A 17,678-nucleotide genomic window follows, 5' to 3' on the forward strand; every position below is an offset into this window, starting at 1 on the left:
CTGGAACTCACTCTGTAGACCAGGCTGGCCTTGAACACAGAAATCCACCTGCCTCTGCCTCCCAAGTGTACATTTTAATTCTTTACCTTACTGGAACAATCACATATGTTATGTAATTTTAAAGCTAATGCACACCACTGGGCTGAGAAAAAAAGCATTAGTGAAATACCTCAACAAAGGCTATAATATATACTTCCAAATTTCATTATTCTTGTGAATTATAACTCTATAGAACATATAGTAATACCCTTTAAACACAGTATGTATTTCATAACCTATAACTTTAAAAACCTAATGAAATATGTCAAGAGAATCAGTTGTCACTGGATCACTAACAAATCATCCCTTTTTTTCTTAGCAAAACCATATACCATAGAGGGGACATCTTTCCTTTCAATTGTTCATAGTTTCATTAGCAACCAGTGGTACTCCTAAGGGTACTTTCAAGTACAGGGTTAGAAGAGCTGGGAACTCCTGAGCTAATTCAAAACGTTTCACTCCATTTTTCTCAAGGCTTCTTTACCAGGGTTCCAAATTAATTTAAAATTTCACTTTATTATACAGCTATCCCAAAACAGACACCATGCTGCATAACTCTGAATCTATGATGATGTAATTATCACCCAAAACACATCTGTTTGGGATACTGGGAGATAGGAATGGTGTTTATTGTATGCCAGACTCTACTGTTCCATTAATCCTTATTTAATCTTAAAAATAACACGGGGAGCTTATATAAAGTCCCACTTGTACCACACAGCTAAAAAACAGTCAAATGGGAACTTGAACTCAATAATTCTAACCCTGGGGAGTGAGGCAGCTCAGCAGGTAAAGTGCTCCACCAAGCTGCCTTCTGACCTTGTACGTGCTCATACCCCCCACCACATTATTCACATACAATTAATAATAAAAAATGTTAATTTTAATTTTGGAAAGAGTTTGTTCTCAATCACTAAACTACACTAAACTTGCTTCCAGGTGTGCCAGACAAACACAAAAGATAAAACAAAAAGGGGTTCTGGTGTCCAACACTGTTGCTATGGTGTTAAAGAGATTTCATCATTTTAGCTACTCTGAATGGACTGACAATGGCTAGCTCCACCTTCCAGAGAAGGGGAAAACTAATTCCAGGTCCACAGAGTGTGTGGCTCAGCCAGCACATTTGCATCCTTGTTACTCCAAAACCTTTAACCCATCTTGCTTATAAGCCACTACCATTAGGCAATCTAAAGATGATCATATCTTACCCTGGGCACATCTTATCTCCTTTTTTTTCATGTAAAATAGCACAGTCATAGCAAAAGACATGCTTGCATGGAATCTGTAGGCAAAAATATCATAGTTAAACATTCTAGAATAACTTAGAATATTTCAATACTAATTGTCAGTACAGTGATCTACAGTCAGAAGGCACATAGGAGTTAAATACTTATTAGAACTATATACCAGAAGCAGCTAAGAGTTTATCTATCTATCTATCTATCTATCTATCTATCTATCTATCTATCTATCTATCTACCTACCTACCTACCTATCTATCTATCTATCGTATGCTATCTCGTTTCTCAAGGCAGGGTTTCTCTGCATAGTCTTGGCTGTCTTGGAACAATTCACTTATCTCTGCCTTCCAAGGGATGAGATTAAATGGGGCATTAAAGTGGAAGGCATGTACCACCACTGCCCAGAAACAATTTTTAATCACAAATTTTTGAAAATGTTTTGAAAACTTTGGCTCTTTTTCCAATAAATACACGTACATCTGCTAACACTTTGCTTTTTATTTCTGAGAAAAGATCTCATGTTCAGCTCAGACTGCCTTACACTCTGCTGTACCTGTGGCAGCCCTTGATCTTACAATCCTGCCTCAACTTCCGGAGTGCTAGGATTAGACAACTATCCCCCCTTGCCTGGCACCTGCTTCTATTTTCAGATATGTGAACCTATCGACGTTAAAATAGTCCCTGCAAGTAAAAAGCTCCTGAAAAAGAACTCTAAAATGTGTTTTATCTTACCATGTTTCTCCTGAAACTATTCTAAAACAGTAAGAAGAATAATTATACTAAATTCATGGTATTAAACTTCTCTTAGCTTTTTTGTACATATTATGTTACAAAATTAGTTATAAAAAAATCTTAGTTGTACTTACCATTCTCCCATAGACTTTAATAGGCAGTCCACATTTGTCACAGAAATGAACTGGTGTATCGTCCTTTTCACCTAAGATGTTTATCTGTTGAAATGATAATTAAAATTTTATCTTTAGGCAATTTTGAAAATTGTCCTTATCAATTCACAATGAGATAGTTAGAATTTCCTAAGTTGTTACTATAAACAGAAGTAAAAAATGATTAGTATAACTCCATTTGCTTGTTCTTCTTAAACAGCAGCTAATGATTTTACCAAAAATTACTTCAAATTATTTTTGAAGACGTTAGAAACAAGCAAGTGGTCTTATGTGTGGTACAAGTCACAGACATACTAAATTTCCAGTATTTAATGCCTACTTTTTCACTTTTAGTTATACCTTGAAATCCCAAAAAAGGTGTCCTGGAAATCTTCGCTGATTCCCAAAGAGTTCGCCTCCTTTACAGTCATACCGCTGCTCTTCGTTATAATCAAATCCTTCTGAGAGAAAAAACTTACATTACATTTTCCAACTTCAAATTTCAGTTTAAAAGTATGTTTATTTACATGACAAAGTTAAAAGTATATTTATTTACTGAAAAATATTTCTGATGATTTCCAGAGATCTAAAAACATGAAAACCAAAATTCCTAAAACTACTCTAAAACAGTTAAGAAAACAAAAACAAAACCCTATATTAAATTCATGGTATTATATAACTTTCCTTAGCTTTTTTGTATATAAAACTGGTCATAAAAAAAACATAATAAATATTTCAGAGTCCTACCTCTATACCACCAGGCCTTAATTGAATTTACCACTTTTCCACAGATTGTAATAGACAATCCACATTTGTCACAGAAATTAACTGGTATATCATTTTTAAACTGGAGTTTAAAATGCCAGCTGGAAGTAGTCTTCATGATCACTGAGTCCATCTCTAGTACTTTACAAATGACAACATACAGTGGGTACAGCAGCCACCATATAAGCCAAGTGCCAGAGCCAAGGGACAGATTTATAATGGAGTCTCTTATTCAACACTCTTACCAGCTCCACTGACTATCTCTAGTATAAAACCTCACCAATTATCACCATCATGTTTACTTGACAGATTTTTAAGATACGCATAATCATTTATTCTAAACTACCTACAAATTATAAGAACAGAATTTAGGAGTAAGACAGATCCTGTAGAACTTGAATGTATGTTACAGCAAGATTTCTATTCTGGAAGAAAAAAGCAAATTACTCAATATTTATGGTAAGCAAGACCTCACTTTAAAAAACAATACATACCCATAAATGTTCTAAAGCATGGGCCAAAAACTGTTGCTATAAAAGGCCACACTACAAATCTTAGGTTTTCTTGGTCATATAAATCTAGTTAATTCTGCTAGTAGGAAAATAGCCATGGGCAATACTCAACTGAACAGTAACTTATCTTTTTTAAGGAACCAAAATTGGCCCGTAGACTAGCTTGCTGCCTTCTAACAGGTGGGAAGGCAGGAAACAGTTTTTATATTCACGAAACTAGGAAAGGCCTTTTAAAGAATATATTAAGACAGAAAAGAGCAAGCTCTAGTTAGCTGGCTACCTAGAATGTTCAAGTTCTTTACAGTAATATTTTATATTCAAAGTTCAAAAGACAATTACACATTTAACAAAGCCAATATTATAAAGAATTCAAAATTAAGAGAAAGGCACCAATCAAAACAGACACTGGAACTGAGCCAAGAACTGGCTAGTACTATGAAAAGACATCCAACCACACACTAAGCTCCTGCCTATGATCACAGCACTTAGAAGGCTGAGGCAGCAAGGCTTTTCAACCTTCAAGGGCAGAATGGTTCAAAAAAAATGTTACGCTAATAACACAAAATACTGATGTGTGTGAGTAAAAACCAACACACCCTTTCTGAAGAATTTAGCAAGATCTGATAAATTCCGAAGTATACAATCAGTCATTTGTTGTGTACATGATACAAAGGGGAGGGGTCTGCACATGTGCACAGCGACAGGTGGAGGTCAGAAGACATCTTCTTCTGGAGGTCAGTGCTCTACCTCTTTTAAATGGTTCTAAGATGAAACTTGGGTCGCCAGGCTTTTTTGGCAATTACTCTCACCAATTTAAAGAATTTGGCCATCTTCCCAAGTCAAATTTTTAATATTCACATCACAGCACAATTACAGCAAAACAAGAATCTACAAGAAAGTAAAATAAATTGTAGGCTATCTATAGACTAAACACCTAGGACTATTCATTAGTTTGAGACAGTGTCTGTCCTCAAACATCAATCCTCTTGTCTCAGCTTCCTAAGCGCTGAGATTTTAGTCATGCATCACCTCACCTGGGTAAACCTTTTTTATTTTAGTTTTTATTTTTTTGGTTTTTCTAGACAAGATTTTTCTGTGTAGCCCTGGCTGTCCTGGAACTTGCCCTGTACACCAGACTGCCCTTGAACTCAGAGATCTACCTGCCTCTGTCTCTGGAGTGTTGATATAAAAAGGATTCATCACTACCACCCAGCTTACTTGAAAAAGAGACATTAACATCAGCTTTGGAGAGGACTATGAAAACAAATTTTACTTTTAATGTAATGCTCTGTGCAATATCGATTAGAAACAGGGAAGGGAGCTTACAAAGGGATAGAAAATAAAGAGTACATTAAGGTTAAAATTTTAAAGTAGGTTTAAGTAAATAAAATCAGATGGATTTCTTGATACACTCAGATAAACAAAAGAACTTTTTAAAAATTTACTTGTATTTATTTTATGTGCATTAGTGTTATGTGCATAGTGCCTGCATGTATGTCTATGTGAGGGTGTCAGACCTTGGAGTTACACACAGTTGTGAGCTGTCATATGGGTGCTGGGAACTGAATCTGGGTCCTCTGGAGGAACTTCCAAGCTACCTCTCTAACCTGATAACTCTTAACCCTTTCAGTTCAGACAAGTTACCTTCATCACCTTGTGGGGCCTTTGCAGGCATTCTGCTAACTGTCCTCGGAGTGCGAGCCGCAGGCTTAGCTTTGTTAGCTTGTTTGGAGATGAGTTTTATAGGAATTCTTCTGCGAACATCAAGACCACCCAAGGATCCAGAACTATTAGTGCCTTGTAATTCATTGTCTATATGAATGTAGAAAAGAAATTGTAGTTATTTTTACTTTTCTTTTTGAAAATTGTTCTACAATAAGTATAAGGATAAAATCAACAACATCAAACAATAACTTGAAGATCTTGGTTCTGATTTTAAATACTAGACTGATGAGTGTAACTGCTAATATTCTTTATTTGGGGTAAACCTTTAAAGAAATGCTTTTGGTTAAGCTTTTTTTATTTTTGACAGGGAACCCTTTCAAAAGCTGATAAAAATTATAAAGATAAAATCAACAACATCAAACAATAACTTGAAGATCTTGGTTCTGATTTTAAATACCAGACTGATAAGTGTAACTTCTAATATTCTTTAGTTGGGGTAAATCTTTAAGAAATGCTTTTGGTTAAGCTTTTCTTTTTTCTTCTTTTTTTTTTTTTGACAGGGAATTCTTTCAAAAGCTGATAAAAATTATAGAACCTTTTTTAAAAATGAGCAATAAAAATTACCATACAATTCCATAGTAATTTACAAAAAGATAACCCTTTAAAAAAAAAAACAACCTCATACAGATTGTAAAGATTTTTATAAAGGAGAAAAACAAAATTGTCTTTTTGTTTGTTTGTTTTTTCCAGACAGGTATAGCCCTGGCAGTCCTGGAACTCACTCTGTACACCAAGCTGGCCTTGAACTCAGAAATCCGCCTGCCTCTGCCTCCCAAGTGCTGGGATTAAAGGCATGTGTCATTACTGCCTGGCAACAAAATTGTCTTAACATATGTGTCTAATTATCAAACAGGTGAAGTAGCCTGCAGTAAACTTAGTAAATTTACATAACAAATTAAAAATGCAACACTAAGTGTGAAATATATTTGAAAATAAAGTTTTAACTTATATTTCTAGAGGGGACTGCTGTGGAGCCACAGTGAATATGTGGAGGTCAGAAACCATCCGTGGAAACTGGTTCTCACTCCAACCACCTGAGCCCCAGATGTTGACTTCAGGGCCTCAGCAGGTAGCAGTGGCTTTACCTGTTACACCATCTTACTGGCTTATGTGTTGGCTTTAAAGAGGTAATTACTCTCTTAAGCATAATATTTTTTCTAAAAAGTATTCAACAGAAACAAAAATATATCATTTAATAAAACACAGTGCATTATTTTACTATAACATTTCTAGAGGCACAGGAAACAGATATCTTTAGTTAACAGTCAACACTGCAATGGAAAACTGTTAGTTAGACTTGGGTCTTAAAAAACAGGCACTTTCTAGTCCTTAAAAATCTTGCCATCTTTGGAAAAAAAGGAATTCTTGTCCATGAAATTAGAGGTACATTATTTCACAGGACTGAATCACATAAAAGTTCATAAAAAGATGTAACACAAAGTATTCAACCTTACCTTAAGACAAAAAGGGAAACACTTAAAGATAGAAAATGCAAATGTAATCTTAAAATTGTAATGTCTGAAACACAAATTAAGGACTAGAGTTCCTGCAAGAATCACAATCAGAACTGATGGCCAAACTATCCACATTACATCTGGCAAAACTAAAATGTGAAAGCAGTCTGCTAGTACTAATGACTTCCACGACTATAAGCAATACTAATCAATTACATTCATACCCGTTTTCCTTTCTATGATCAAAATATAATGAAATTTAAAATAGGTTTCAATGATTAAACATGTCTTTCTACTCTTTCTTTTTTTCTTTTTTGGTTTTTCGAGACAGGGTTTCTCTGTGTAGCCTTGGCTGTCCTGGAACTCACTCTGGAGACCAGGCTGGCCTCAAACTCAGAAATCCACCTGCCTCTGCCTCCCAAGTGCTGGGATTAAAGGCGTGTACCACCACCGCCCGGCATCTTTCTACTCTTATAATAGCTATCTCCTCTCAAAATCTTTCATGAAAGATCAGATGAATGGCTACAATCTTGATCAATCTTCAAGACTGCACTACAATGGAGTCTTTCTAAAGACTTGTGAATACACTTTCTGTACCTCAGCAGTCTCTACTGCATCTGCTCATCTATAAGGATCTACATAGATCTACGACAGATAACCTTTTCCCCTTGCACAAAAACTATTCCCAACTTTCCAAAGAACTGAAATAGCCAACGTGTTGCCCTTCAGATATCACAAGGATCCTTAGTATGCTACCTCTGTGAATGAAAACACACTTTACCTGCACAACCTTTCAACCAGCTCACACAACCCAGTGCTCCATTATTTAAACAGTAGCCTGGCCCTTTCACGAGCCTGTTTCTAAAGCTACTGTTTGCCTCACAGATTTCAAGTGACAAAATTCTGAAGTTTGTGTGGGGCCACCCATACATAGAAATAAAACAACAAAACACAAAGCTTGTGGTAAATATCTGGATATTACATAAGAGATAAAATAATTGGCCGTTTAAAGTAAATATGCCTTTAAAAGTAGTAACATTTTATTGTATACTTTTAAAAACAACACACTTATTTTCTGGCAGAATTCTACTTCAATAATCCCATTTACAAGACCTCTTGATCCTTTGACATTAAAATCATTATTTTGAGATGTCTACTCAGTCAGAAAATTGTCAATTAACTAGCTAACTGCCATTTCTTGTTTTGCCAAAGGCTCTGTTGATTCAAATTTGTATTTATTTTTGTGAAAGTTTGTATCTTTGGCCTAATTTGATTTTTTCTTCTCAAAATGTACAGCAATTAAAACTGAAGCATTAGGAGACTTCGTCATAACTGATTTAAAATCTAGAAACATTAACATTAAACAGAAAGGAGTGCTGTCTGGAAACTCATTTTTTTTACCTAGCTAGCTCAGTAGTGATTATTTTCATGTTAGAATGATCTTTATTTCCCCAGGCAACTTTTGGCTAATAACTTAGAAACTAGGATAATTCTTTTACACATTCAGCATCAAGACACTCTACTGAGAAACTCAGGTTTTTCTCATTTCTCTCACATACTTCCACAAACCAACCCATTAGCAGCTGCTGGATTCTCCACCAAAGTATCTGTGGCAATTGCTTACTCTCTATGTCCTGCTCCCACTCCCCTCCAGCATTGCTGGGACCTGTGCTAGCTGGGTAAGCTGCTCTACCACTGAGCTTCACTTTAACTAAATGAGTCTCCCTCTGTGGTACTGCAACCACCACATAGATTATTTATTTACTCCTGTTCTTCCTCTCCTACACCATTTTCCATAAAGAATTATTTTTTAAAATATTATACTTCTACTTTTCTTCAGTTGTTTCGTGCCACTTAAACCCTTTATCATGATTTTCAAAGTCCTGAAAAGGGTATTTTGTGTTTTCCTTCACAACTTAAGGCTAAGTAGGCTACCAACATTTGGTCCTCTCTTATATCTTCCTACTATTCCAAAAACGCTTTTCCCCTGGCACTCTCTGAAACTTCCTACTCAATAAGCACCTGTTTCTTAAAGTACTCACCACAATCTGCAAGCAGCTTTTAAAGAGGAAACCAACCTGCCTGTCTACTTTGACAGAATGTAAACTCGAAGACAAGGACGTAGTCCTATTGTTTACCATTCCATCATTCTATCTCCAAGCCTACAAGTATCTGCATGCAATTACATAACTAAGTAGTGTTGGAAGACTGGGCGCATCTCAGTCAATTCCTAAAGAAAAAGCTTTTCCTCCTGCTTGGCGATGTAACTGTCTGAAGCACTCAGAGCCAAGTGTTAAAACTAAAACTAAAGCCAAAAAAACGAAGCCAACAGAAGTGAGGTTTGAAGCTACTCGTAATATGCGATGAAAATATCTTGATCTTAAAAAATCTGTATACGTTCCCAAAAGATGCGAAAGGACCACGGCCGAAGGGCGGGGCATGCTTTGCGTTCAGGTAGAAAAGATGCTCCGCTTGTAACTTCGAAAACTATATATCCGACTCTCTTCTCTAGCCACTAGTCCGCGAAAAGCCAACGAGACAATAACCACAGGAGGTGACCACGGCAGCAGCCGCCCGAAGCTGAGAGGCAGCAGGAAGTCTCCAACCCACTCTCGCCCAAGAGTCCGGACGCTTCTCCAATTCCGAGAGTGGGAAACACCCGCCTATTTCCCCTAGCACAAAGTGCAAAGCAACCGGAATGAGAAACACAAAGACAAAACTGGGACCCTCCCTTTCCAAAAAGCCTGCGCGGCGGAGGGTCCCGAAACGAGCTCAGCGGCACCAAAGAAGCGGTGCTGCCGGTCTCGAGGATGGAGGCACCGCTCCGAAGGGTAGGCCGAGAAGCAGCAGACTAAGCCCGGGACCGGGTCAGAGCTTGCTTCCTCTCCGCCACGTCCCGGCGCAGTGGGGCGAGCGTAGCCCCTTGTGCCTGCTGGGCAACCAGTCCCACACGAGCCACGGGGGCAAGAAACTGGGACCCCCGCTGCCTCCGCCTCCTTACCAGTGTGATCCATGATTCGGCTCGCAGGGCACAGTGGGAGCGGAAGTGAGTCGCTCCGGAGTCGCAGTAGGCGCGTGCGCCCTACCTTCCGGAGCGCAGAGGCGGAAGTGCGCCGGGAGTGCTCTCACGGGCTTCCCTCCCTAGCCGCACCACCCGACTCCGGTGAGGGAGTCAGACATAGCCAGGACTGAGGCAGGAAGAGGTTTGATGTCGAGATTGCTAATTCTCCCTAGAGGCAGCCCTCAGCTGTAGGAAGGATACCTATCGCAGTGAGAAAGCAATAGGAACCAGAGGGAAGCGCGGCTGGCAGGTAAGCCGCCGCCCGCCCCCCTGCGGCGCGAGGTCTTCTGGGATTTGTAGTCCTCCCAGAGCGCAGTCTCAGCCGTTGGGCTGGTACCACCCCGGCGGGCGGAGTAACGGTTTGGAATGCCCCCCGGGTTCGCCGCCGGGTGTACACAAGTGTAAACACGCGCGCTCCGTTGGTGCCTGAAGGAAGCTGAGTTAGGCGCCGGGAGGGAGGCAAGGTCCTCATTGTCTAATCGCGCTTTGTCCTGAAGAACCCCAACGCCCACTCGACACGCGGGTTTGCCCTGGCTCCCACCGTAGTTTCTCAACTGAAACGCGTGTTACAATGCTTGACTAGCCCCTCGCTCTAGAGAACAACACCAGGCGCCTCGAATCCCTGCTAAAGCTGGAGTACCAGGAGGTCCCCGTCCAAAGAGGATGCAAAGCAGTTGTGTGCAAAGGGGGTGAAGGTGGGAGGATAGGAACCGATGGAGTCGGAGGGAGAGCGTTAGAGCTTGGCCAGAAGGAAGAGATGAGAAAGGGCAGGCCCCGACTGAGGAAAAGAGAGTTACCACAACAGGCGGTACCTAGTTCCAGTTCTCGGTCCCTGGGGTCTGTGGTTGCTGCTTTCATCTTGCTCAGCCAAAACAAAAGAAAGTGTCAAAGGCGATTGCTGAAAACCTTCAGAGCACCCCCCACCTCGATTTGGCTCATAATAGGTGTTCTGCCTTCTCCAGCCCTTCACACTTGGAGCTCTCAGATGAGTGGAAAGGAGCACAATTAGTGGAAAACATCAGCCTAGGAGTCAAGGGATTTGGGCTCTATGGTCGTCCCTTGGTGACGACATCGTTACCTTGGGTTGTTCACGCTTTCAGTGCCAGAGTTCCTAGATCACTAAAACATTACATTGGCCTTTCTTAAAAATATTTTCACAGTACTCAATTCTGAATAAAGTATGTATAAGCAATGTGTTCTGTGCGTTGCACAGTAACTGTGACTAATACTGCAGTGATCATAGTGTAAGTGTACCATGTTATTTAGTAATTGTCTTAATTGTGGTCTTTTCAAAGATTCCCATTCATTGTGGCTTTACAAACAAGGTTGTAGATACACTCAACTAAGGACATTTCTAAGTCAATATCCTTTTGGTTTTGTTGTTAAAATGGAAGTTTCTATACTACTGGGTGTTTTTCATAATTTTTCAGTTGCTGGGATTGGTGGGGTGGGGTTTGGGTACTGAAGCTTAACCTTTCTCTGATATGTCTCTAAATATAGTGCTGATGCGCTGGGGTATTTAACAACTGTCTGCTCCAAAAGAAACTGGGACAAATGGCTAACTGTGGTGTCTATTAGCACAGCAACACACTTGCTGGCCTCCAGGCAGTTGCCTCAATATCACAATAACTTGAATAACCATGGCTCGTCTTAACCTCGTGGACCCTAAACTTCAGCTCATGGGCTTCCCTCCCCCAGCTTCTCTTTTCTGTATAACCCTGCCATTTGGCTCTCCCTCCCCTCGTCCCTCCTCCCCCCTCCCTCCCCTCCTTCTCTCCTCCCTCCCTCCCTTCTTTCTTTCCTCCCCTCCCCTCATTCTCATTTTCCTCTCTTGGCCATGTTTGCTCTACTATTTTCTCTCCCTGCTCAGGGCTGGTCCAGATGCCTCTGGGTATACTCTTCCCTCATATCTACAATAAAAACCTTACCCTCAACAATACCTTGGAGAGCTCATGCGAACTTCACTTTATACATCTGGCGCTGAAAGCCTCACTTTATACAACACCTTAGACTGCCTAAGAGGTAGTTTTTACCCAGGAAGTGCTTTTTATCCACATTCCCCCCCATCAAACTTAAGATTGATAAAAATATAGATTAATAATAATGACTATTAATACTAGAGAAGTAGGATTTAAAAGAACTTTTAAATTGTATTTATAGACTTTTACAGTTTTGTCAGTATTTTATGGTATATTATTAGAAAAATTTACTGGGGTTCCCTGAAGGCTGAGACAGGAGGATTGCCTCAATTACATACTGAGGTTGTCTCAGCAAATAAAAAAGAAGAGAACTTGCTGAAGACTCACTTTAATAAACTCTGGAACATGTACTTGATGTGGCCTATTACTTGGATGCCCTGCTTCTGCATCTGTGCTTCCCCCCTCACCCCTGTTTATTCTAATTGCCATATTATCAGTGCAGGAGCAGTGTGATGAGATAGTCTCTTAAATTCCTAAATTAGATTATACACAGGCCTGTATGGTTCTTTTTATTTTTCATTTTTTATTAGCTGTAAAGCTAGTGAGTTTTCTTGTAATATTTCCCTTTCTGTATAATGTACACTACCATACTCACCCCTTCTAGTATACATTTCCAGTCTCCCCTCCACCTCCCTTGTAGTTTCTCTTATTACCATGTCCCCTACATCCCACAGATGAGGGGAACTATGGGATGCTTATCTTTGTGATACCAGTTTTCATTTAATATGATTTCCAGTTTCATCCACTTTCTTGTAAGTTCCATAACTTTATTCATAGAATAAGCTAGTATTCCATGTGTGAATGTAACGTGTTTTTTAGTCATCCGTATGTTATTGGACACCTTGGCTGTGTTGCCTAGTGCATATTGCCACAATAAAATGGATATGCAAATACCTGTATGTCTGATTTACAGTAAGTTAACTGATTTGCCTAGGCATATTCCCAGAAGTGGTATGACTAGGTCTTGTGGGAATTGTTTTAAAGGAACCTCCATACTGTTTTTCTTAGTGACTGGACTATTTTCCCTCCCCAATTCTCACCAACATTCGTTGCTTCTTGATTACTTTGATACACATTCTTACTGGGGAAATTGTTTTCCTAATGGCTAATGATTTTGAACGTGTTTCATGTAAGTTTTTAAAATATGTTTTGAACATTTCATTTATGTGTACAAGTACATACTGCCTGTGTGTGTTTATGCACCATATGCATGCAATGCTCATGGAAGGCAGAAAAGGGGCATCAGGTCTTCTGAGACTGGTTATCTCAGCAGATGGTTGTGAGCCACTGTATTAGTCCAGGTTCTCTAGAGTCACAGAACTTATGGGTAGTCTCTAAATAGTAAAGGAATTTGTTGGTAACTTACAGTCTGCAGTCCAACTCTCCAACAATGGTCAGCAGCAGCTGTGAATGGAAGTCCAAGGATCTAGCAGTTGCTCAGTCCCACAAGGCAAGGAGGCAAAGAGAGAGACTTCCTTCTTCCGATGTCCTTGTGTAGGTCGCCAGCAGAATGTGTGGCCCAGATTAAAGGTGTGTGCCACCACGCCTTTAATCCCAGATGACCTTGAACTCAGAGATCTCCCTGTCTTAATCTTCTGGAATTCATAGCCACTATGCTTCAAGATCTCCATGCCAAGATCCAGGTATCTCTTGTATCTCTCAGCCTCCAGATTAGGGCCACAAGTGAGCCTTCCAATTCTGTATTGTAGTTCATTCCAGATATAGTCAAGTTGACAACCAGGAATAGCCACTACAACCACTATATGGATACTGGTAACTGAACTCAGGTCTGCTGTAAGAGCAGATAATTGCTCTTAACTGCTGAACAGTCTCTTCAGCCCCTCAAATGTTTATTGTCTATTGCAAGGTTTCTATTTACTGAATTTGCTCATGTATTATGTGTTGTTTTAATGCATGCTTGTTTATTTGTTTTACTTTATGTGTTTTGGCTAGCATTCCCCTTGTCAGATTAATTACTGGCAAAGGTTTTCTCCTGTTCTCTAGCTTCTCTTGACCTCCATGATTTTTTTCTCTGCTACCCAGCAGCTTTTTAATTTAAGCAGTCCCATTCATCAGTTTTCACTATCATTTCCTAATCTATTGGAGTCCTACTCAGAAAGTTATAGCCTATATTATATTGTATTTTCCTGTAATCATTTCAAAGATTCAGGTCCTAACATTTAAGGCCTGTGGTTAATTTTAAGCTGATATCTCTTTATGGCAAGTTTTTCTCCTCATGTGTACCACGGCACACAGACACAAATAAATAAGCATAAAAGAAAAAAATTGATAGATTTCAAATTAATAATTTATTTTTATTTTATTAATTAAAAATTTGTTAATTAGGGCTGGAGAGATGGCTCAGCAGTTAAGAGCACTAACTGCTCTTCCAGAGGTCCTGAGTTCAAATCCCAGCAAGCACGTGGTGGCTCACAACCATCCTTAACGAGGTCTGATGCCCTCTTCTGGAGTGTCTGAAGACAGCTACAGTGTACTTACATAAAATAAATAAATAAATCTTTAAAAATTTGTTAATTAAAATATAAATATTTATATAGAATATTGTTTTCTCAAAGTTTATAAATGTGAGGTCATTTTAGTGGACAACCTGAAGCAACTAGGTGATGCATTTTGAGTGTGTGTATGTGTATGCATACACACCCATATATAGTTTTATTTTGATTTGCTTTTTTGACAGAGGATCTAACTGTGTGGTTCATACTGGTCTCAAACTTGTCAATCATCCTGCCTATCCTTCCAAATGCTGAGATACATTTATGTCCCAATAGGCTTAACCTAAAATGTATATTTTCTTCTTACTAGCAGACTACTAACCTTTGAATCTCCAGGTAATGATTTAAGATACTTTGGTAGCCTTCTATTTCTAGCACCGTTTATGCTAGGAGAAAAATAGGATGGTTGTCAGAAAGTGTTTGCTGAGGGGTTATTTCAGTGTCTTGAATACAAGATCAAGCCAATAACCTTCATCTCCAGATGCTCTCTCAGTTCAGAGATGGTATATAGCAGGAGCTCTGTGAACCATACAAGCTAGCACTTACAGACAAGCTGAAAGACCTATTGTGGTGGTTTGAATAGTTATGGCCCTCATAGATTCATGTGTTTGAATGCTTGGCCATAGGAAGTGGCACTACTAGGCATTATAGCCTTATTGGAGGAGGTATGGCCTTCTTAGAGGAATTGTGTCCCTGTGGAGGCAGCGCTTTGAGGTCTTAAATGTTCACACTACACCCTGTGTGAATCATATCTGGTCTCCTCCTTGCTGCCTGCAGATCAAGATGTAGAGCTCTCAGCTCCTTCTCCAGCACCATGTCTGCCTTCATGCTGCCATGCTTCCCACCATAATGATAATGGACTAAACCTCTGAAGCTGTAAGCCAGCTCCAATTAAGTGTTTTCCTTTATAAGAGTTGGCTGGGTCATGGTGTCTCTTCACAGCCATGGAAACCCTAACTAAGACACCTATATAATTAACTTTTGTGATACCTACATTCAGTGAAATGAATGAGAGTTAAACTTTCTGTTTGACTTAAGCTAAGCCTCAAGAAACATAAAATGTGTGGCTTATATAAGAGACTCTGACCAGCTTGACTTGTACTAGTGACCCACATATGAGTGCCAACATGTTGACAGATATTATTTAAAATAATAAGAAGCTGTATTACAGTTCTCTAGAATAACAGAATTGTAAAATTAAACACTGTTATAGATAAAAGGAGGTTTTACAGGCTCTGGTCCAGCGAATCCGACAATGGCTGGCTGTGAACAGAAAGTCCAGGAATGTAGCATTGCTCAGTGTCTGAGCCTGGATGTCTCAGCAGGTCTTCACTATACACTGGCATCCCACAGATGGCCCTACTGCCAGAGAAGGGATGCTTTTGAGGTGAGAGCAAAGGCTGCCTTCTTCCACATCCTTACATAGGCTTCCAGCAGAAGTTGTGGCCCAGATTAGAGGTGGGTTTTCCCAGCTAAAAAGATCTGGACTAACAGTACATCTTCCAGTCTCCAGATCTGAATTAAAGGCCTGTCTTTCTACCTCAAGGATTTGGATTAGAAGTGAATCTCCCCACTTCAAATTAAAAACCCTCACAGGTATGTCATTCAAATTTCTGGGTTTTAGTAAATTCCAGATGTACTCAAGTTGACAATCATGAATAACCATTACAGAAGCCCAGGACCAAAACATCCAAGATTTAGCACCACATATCCTGCAACACAATTATATAGGGAAAAACAATGAGGCTGTAGAATATGCTAAACTTTTGGCCAAGAGAATAAAGGAAGACAAAAATACCAGGAACAGATTGCCAGGAGACATAGGCTCTGCTCGGGGAGAGCTTCTACTTCTAAGTCTGAGTCCTGTCAAAAAGTCTTTAAGTGATCAGATTTTTAAAAAAAAGAGAGAGGAAGGAAGAAAGGAAAGGAAAGGAAAGAAAAACAACACTACCACCACCACCACCAAAAACAAAAAACAAAACAAAACAACAAAACAGACTCAGTAGTATCCACTAAATGTTAACAAATATGATGAGCAGAAATATGTCAGAGGAGAGGAGAATTTACTTGCTAAATATATGCCTTATCAAATTATAGCAGCCAGTCACAGGAAAATTACAAAAGGAAGAAAAAAATAAGATAGAAAGCATGTACTAATTTTTCACTAATTGTCTAATATTTTAAGTTGAAAGTAGTTTAAAATATAACACTTGTAGAACAAACACTAGTCACATTTAATATTGTACTAAGGCTGGAGAGATGGCTCAGCAGTTATGAGCACTGTCTGCTCTTCCAGAGGTCCTGAGTTCAATTCCCAGCAACCACAAGGTGGCTCACAACCCTCTGTAATGGGATCTAGTGCCCTCTTCTGGCCTGCAGGCACACATGCAGGCAGAATGCTTTATACATAATAAATTAATAATCTTTTTAAAATTTGTACTAAATATTTTATTGTATAAATTTGAATAAATTGATAACAGAAAATGTTCATGTAATTTTTATTAAAATGTGTTTTTACACGACTTATACACATATGCAAACAATTTCAGACCACTCTCATCCTCAACTTCTCACATCTTTTTACCATCTCTGTCCATACCCTTCCTCTCCACAAATCTCTAAACTTTCATGTCCATACATCTTATTTTGTTGCCCATTGGTTTTTAACTAGGGTTATGCCTGTGACCATGGTTTTGGAGCTGTGGGTTGGAGCCTGGTGGGCTCAGTGGTAGGCACACAACTGAAAGCAGTAATCCCTTCTTTCCCAGACTCTACCCAGTAGTCTAGTAAAGAGTAGGGCCCATGAGCCCCCCATCCCATTTTATGACTGACTGTAGACAGGGGTAGGTAGTCTTGTAAGTAACCACTATAGTTGAGGGTTAATGATTATAGTGGTTGTATCAACTGGAGTATGGAATTTCACAGACCTTCATCCTGTCTTCCAGACTCTTACATCTCACCCCTTCTGGAAGGTTGCCTGAACTTTAGAGTGGGTGATGAAAATATCTTGCTTAGTGCTGAGACCACAGCTGTGACTTATTCTCAGCATTTTCGGAAGCCATGATTCTCTTGTATTCATTGCCATTCATTGTGAGGCTTCGAGTAGCTTTTTCTATAGGTATGAACAGATATTCAGAAGGTAACTAAGGCTATGTCAGTGTACTTAAATGACAGCAATAAGTTCCTCCTCTGGGCCTGTGACTTCACAGGCCTGAGTCATTAAGTGGGGTTTATTGTGCCAGGCATGGGTTATTCCCTTTTGTGGCACAGGCCTCAAATATAGCCAGGGGACAGTTGGATAGCCCAACAGCAGTCATGCCACTATTGCACAGGTAGGTAAAAGCCTGGCAGGATGTCTTAGTTCATGCATTTCACAGTGGTGCCTTTCCCCAAAGCACCCAGCATAGCACTCATCTAGCACTTCAAAAGCTAGCCAACAGAGATGAGGTTTCCAATTCAGTTCCATATTGTTTTTTTGGTTTTTGGTTTTTGGTTTTGGGTTTTT

The 17,678-nt window shown here is 39.5% G+C and overlaps 1 protein-coding gene and 1 long non-coding RNA gene across 14 annotated transcripts in view; one reads left to right on the forward strand and one right to left on the reverse strand.

Annotated features, from left to right (window-relative positions):
- Cbll1 (Cbl proto-oncogene like 1) overlaps window positions 1–17,678 on the reverse strand; it is a 32,663-nt gene that overhangs the window by 4,442 nt on the left and 10,543 nt on the right. Inside the window, exons 1-5 of one of the 10 annotated variants that reach the window (XM_031355783.1) lie at window positions 10,494–10,671; window positions 5,086–5,253; window positions 2,525–2,625; window positions 2,147–2,230; window positions 1,248–1,321 (exon numbers count right to left, since the gene is read on the reverse strand). In XM_031355783.1, the coding sequence (XP_031211643.1) occupies window positions 1,248–1,321; window positions 2,147–2,230; window positions 2,525–2,625; window positions 5,086–5,253; window positions 10,494–10,539 (473 nt within the window). In that variant the 5' untranslated portion in view covers window positions 10,540–10,671. Of the gene's footprint in view, window positions 1–1,247; window positions 1,322–2,146; window positions 2,231–2,524; window positions 2,626–5,085; window positions 5,254–8,662; window positions 9,550–9,621; window positions 9,769–10,493; window positions 10,672–17,678 lie in introns of those variants that run through there. The other 9 variants (XM_031355788.1, XM_031355786.1, XM_031355785.1 and 6 more) reach the window with 9 other exon arrangements.
- The window catches only part of LOC116079769, an 83,508-nt gene continuing 75,650 nt past the window's right edge, over window positions 9,821–17,678 (forward strand). For 2 of the 4 annotated variants that reach the window (XR_004114148.1, XR_004114147.1), the window contains exon 1: window positions 9,824–9,931. This is a non-coding gene — a long non-coding RNA (uncharacterized LOC116079769). Of the gene's footprint in view, window positions 9,932–17,678 lie in introns of all 4 variants that reach the window. The other 2 variants (XR_004114146.1, XR_004114145.1) reach the window with 2 other exon arrangements.

Source organism: Mastomys coucha, unplaced genomic scaffold (genome assembly GCF_008632895.1).
Source record: "Mastomys coucha isolate ucsf_1 unplaced genomic scaffold, UCSF_Mcou_1 pScaffold6, whole genome shotgun sequence".
In the NCBI taxonomy this organism is placed as follows: Eukaryota; Metazoa; Chordata; class Mammalia; order Rodentia; family Muridae; genus Mastomys; species Mastomys coucha.